The following is a 4,696-nucleotide window of genomic DNA, read 5'->3' as shown; positions in this document are numbered from 1 at the left end:
TGGTTTTCAGAAGGACCCCTTTCCCTGATTTCAGGAATGAAAAGAACACCCTCCATTTCTCTCTGGAATGGCACTCGTTACCCATGGAGTTAAGAAAATCTGCGTTACTTCTCAACCCTGCAATCTTAAAAACTAGAGACATCTTCATTACTACTGAACTCAAGAATCAAGAAACACAAAAGTTTGGATGTGGTCATAATATTTATTCAGCATATATTTTCACAATGTATTAATAATGGAGAATAACACTTATTCAGACACTGAGTATAACTTCTCCTGGAGCACTCTGGAGTTTGTGTGGGGTTGGAGGATACCGCCAGGATTTTCCTTAATCTCTTTGGTTTTTGGAAACAGTTTCTCAAGGCTCGGATCTGCCACGACCACTGGTGATGTCCCTTTGTGTCAAGTTCAAAGGGTGGAAAGACCTTGGCTTCGACAAGTCCATTGTGGAAAGGAACAAAGGTAGATTAGTGGGAGATCAGAAAGACTAAGGCATCTTGTCCTCCAAGCTCTTTTCTTCTCACAAAAGCCAATTTCTGTAGCAACCATCCACACGGGTAAGGGCTGAGGTTCATGGCCTAAAGAGAAATCCTGTCACCAGGTAGTGTTTTCATGCCAAAGGCAATCCTGAAGTTCAAGAACCTGGATCTGAACTTCCCAGGGTGAGCTGGAGGTGCTGAAGCTCACCTTGTCCTGTGCTCCCCTCTCTTGCAAATGGTGGACTTGGGCACAGTGTTTGAGTATCTTGGTAAGATGCTGAGAGGATCTCATTTCTCCATGTCACTCTGTTAACAATGCTGCTTTGGGAGGGAAGGGGGGTGTCTCTGTTAAACTACAGAGACCAAGGCACCATGAACTGAAGTAAAGAACATCAGCAACGATGAGAAGGACAGAGTCTAACTCTCTCGCAAAAGACAAATGTCCCAAAACAAGGCTAAACAGCTGGTCTTCTTTTATCCACTGGAAGTTTTCTGTCCACTGGAAGTTTTCCTTTCATTGTTCCCTTTTATTAAAAATGTTTATATTTCTGAGTCTGAAGATCACTTAAATACACAGGATATTAGCACCAAGGCAGCACTTTTTTTTTTTTTTCCCAGAGATCACATGAAACTGAATACTTAACAGGGTGAGTAGCGGGTACAGTCTGTGACATCACTAAGTTACTTATCGACTAATGATACTTTACTAGAAATATCCTTATAAGACATGTGTAGCACCTTGATAGTGGATAGGTTGTTTTACAAAACAAATTACAATTTTTAAAAAGTAATCACAAAACATTTACAGGTAAAAAGTAAACAATAGTGTACCGTGATAATGAAGGATCACTTTTGTCGGAGGACTACATATAATGTAGAGTACGTAAAATGCAGTGGTCTGACTGCAAGGAACAAAATAATGCAAAAGGCAGTCATAATAGAATCATTTTACGTACAAAAATATTACATCACAATAAATAATTTCAAACATAAATATTAAACTTTACATCATTAGGATAATCCGTATATATACACACACATATATACACATATACATACATGTGTGTATATATATGCATATGTACACACACATTCACTCACACACATACACACACGCAAATCCTCACATACACACACAGGCACCCAAATTTAAGGTGGAGGTATTGCATTACTATCCTTCATCCATTCCATAATGGCTTCCTCTTCAGAGCACCTGAAAGCAAATCAACCAAGAGCCGTAAACCTCTCTCAAATGCCGAGTCAAGAGTAGGCAAGCAATAAATGTTTACATATAGCATTTTAAAACAACACATTATTTTCTGCGGCTTTTAAAAGTAATAATATATTATAAGGGACATGGAAATTTCAGGTGAGGATAAGGACTAAAAAGCCCTAGCCTACAATCCCTCACTTGAGATAATGCTTTTCAAATACTGCATATTTCCTTTTTGTCTTTTTTCTATAAATACATGTGAAAATTATATATAGGTACTCTTTAAATCCCACTACACATAAAATAAAGTTTTACTATACATATAAAAATATAAAAACATGAAATACATTGAATACATATAACATGGAGCTCTCCAGGGGATACCTGATGACTTTTCCTGCTTCCATCCTGTCTCCTCCTCACCCTCTTTCCTGCAAACAAACCCCTTTATGCCTTCTGGGAATGGACCCTCTTCTAAATGAAGCTGTAAATCACTTGACTCTAGGCAGGCACATGAGCTCAGCCTCCTAGGCCTTGGGCTTGGTTAGAAGTGACTGTGTGACCCAGGCTGACCCAGAGTTCTTGTGCATTTATTTGAGATCATGAACTATAAGGATGATATAAGGGACAGTGGTGTGGGGAGAGAATCTTGACTGAGAAGGCCAAGAAATCCTTTAAGAGGTAAATATTTCTGACCAATGGAGAAACAAGAGTGACCCTGACTCAGCTTCCGGATCCAGCCATCCCTGAAGCCTGCCTGCTGTGGCCATCTCAGTTATTTGAGGTAGTAAGTTTCCTATTCTCCTGTTACCTCTTGCAATGGAAATAATTCTCCTTTGATATAGTTTTGAATATGGATGTTTAATGAAACACTGACATAAATGTCAATGGGTTCTCTTGGGTCAGGATCTTGAGAAGCCTTATGGGGCAATGGACTTCTGGGAGCTTCAGAGAATTGGAGGGCCACCTGAGCTGTCTGAACTCTTCCCTAGGGGCTGAAGACAAGAGGATCAGAAACAAATGACAAATTCAGCCTCCTGCCCAGCAGAGGAAGCACTTGCTGGAATAATGCAGTTAAACCTAGGGCTGTCAAATTTTCACATGCATGAATTGCCTGTGGATTTGGTACAATGCAGATTCTGATTTCTAACAAGTTCCCAGGTGATGCTGATCATGTTCCTTGGGCCACACCATGAGCTGCAAGTATGTGGAACAACCTGGTGACTGCAAGCACTGGCTTTGGAGTACAACATTTCTGGGTTGGCCAAGGGAATTCACTGTGAGCTCAGGCAAGCTATTTAGCTGTAATAGGCTCAGTTTCCACTTTCAAAAGGAGGATAACATCGCCACCTTGTGGTCCCACTGTGAGCATTCAATGAATTAGTATCTGTCAAGTGTCGAACATGTTGCCTGACAGCAGGGTAACTGAATTCTCTGCTTCCTCTTCTACTTCTCATTCATCTCCTGAGCAGTATCTCTCGAAGGCTGACCTATGAACTGACTGCCTCCAAATTCCTGGCATTAAAGTTATAGATTCTTGGATCCAGCAGACATTTGCGAAAGCAAATTCTCTAGATTGGAGCCCAGTAAACAGCATTTTAGATCAACAATGCACAGCAATCTGATGCAGAAAGCCCAGTGACCTCCCATCACAGGGTGGAGAACAGACAGCCATGGCCATGTGAGGACAGATAAGCAGGAGAGAACAGTACTGCTGAGTCATCTTGTTTAACAGTAACCTGTCTGGAGGCAATTGACCTGCTCACACTCCTAATCAGTGGGCTACAAAAAGAATGAGAGGAGGAGAGGGAAACCTACTCACCTTAACTATAAAACTCGAACCTCCAGACCAGTGCCAGAGGATGGAGTACACTTTCCACAGTAACCACCGCATTTCCCTATGACTCGGGTACCGTCCTGTAAAGAGATGCAAGATCTTAAGACAACCTTCTTGGCTGATGTTTTCAGAGCTTGTGCTGGAAACTCGGGAAGTCGCTCTTGTGCACACAGTACATAGGCCTCCTGCATAGACCGGGAGCTTGACATCCTCAGCATGGGCTAAAGCATTGGCTGGTAAACTCTGGCCCTTGGGCCTGATCTATCCTGCCACCTGTTTTCTATGGCACACAAGTCAAGACCAATTGTATATTTTGAATGGTCAAGAAGATACAAACTAAGAATACTAATTATTGACTAGACTTCCAATTCCAGTGTCAATGAAAAAGTTTTATTGCACACATCCACTCATTTACCTAACATCTACAACAGCTTTATGTGACAACAACAGAGTGAATGGGGAACTTCATACTCCTGCTCGCGCACAAAATGAATGACAGCAACAGTTTTCACTTGACCATGTTCTAGCTATCTCATAACATTTTCTTCTTTTCAATTATCCGTGTACACCCTCACATTAAAACAAGAGGGAAGGACTTTCAAGGTTGCACAGTTAAGGTACCCAATTTAAGTAAGATCCTGCTACTCAAAGTGTTGTGTTTATCAGCAATGACACTACAGCAGTGCTAAGGAACACCTGTATATTGGCATCATTTGTGCAATATTCCCAATCACAGGAAAGCAATGATCAGAACTCCAGAAAATTTGAAATGGACTATCTCATTACCATAGTACTTACACACACACACAGGCACAAAAACAAGCTAGAGAGTTTCCAACTGGTTATTTTTGTCAGCCAAGCAAAGAAAACTGGTCACTGATGCAATTTTGCTTAATTGTAATAGCTAAAGAAATGTGTCCAGGAAAAAAAAGTTAAGATTATCCTTTTAGCAAGAACAACTGTTACAAATCTTAATGATGAAGGGAGTAACATCAATGGTCAATTAAAAAAATAAGGAAAAATGGCCCTCCCTGGTGGCGCAGCGGGTTAAAGCACAGCACTGAGAATCTGAAGCCACTTCCGTATGAGTTCGATTCCCGCCTGCCGCCTGCCCCGGAGGAGACCACATGGCGAGCCAGACCTCTCCTGACCCGCCCGCTGCTCCCC

The 4,696-nt window shown here is 41.5% G+C and overlaps 1 protein-coding gene across 2 annotated transcripts in view; it reads right to left on the bottom strand.

Annotated features, from left to right (window-relative positions):
• Nucleotides 1-200: 200 nt before the first annotated feature.
• ADAMTS9 (ADAM metallopeptidase with thrombospondin type 1 motif, 9) overlaps nucleotides 201-4,696 on the bottom strand; it is a 162,660-nt gene continuing 158,164 nt past the window's right edge. For both annotated transcript variants that reach the window (XM_004676000.2, XM_004676001.2), the window contains 2 exons: nucleotides 3,515-3,609; nucleotides 201-1,692 (listed from right to left, as the gene is read on the bottom strand). In XM_004676000.2, coding sequence (XP_004676057.1) covers nucleotides 3,520-3,609 — 90 coding nt within the window. In that variant the 3' untranslated portion in view covers nucleotides 201-1,692; nucleotides 3,515-3,519. The remainder of the gene's footprint in view (nucleotides 1,693-3,514; nucleotides 3,610-4,696) is intronic.

This window comes from Condylura cristata, unplaced genomic scaffold (assembly GCF_000260355.1).
Source record: "Condylura cristata isolate star-nosed mole 26May11 unplaced genomic scaffold, ConCri1.0 scaffold00004, whole genome shotgun sequence".
NCBI classification, from domain to species: Eukaryota; Metazoa; Chordata; class Mammalia; order Eulipotyphla; family Talpidae; genus Condylura; species Condylura cristata.
The sequence above is the reverse complement of the archived record's forward strand: the minus strand, read 5'-3'. Positions and strand labels throughout refer to the sequence as shown.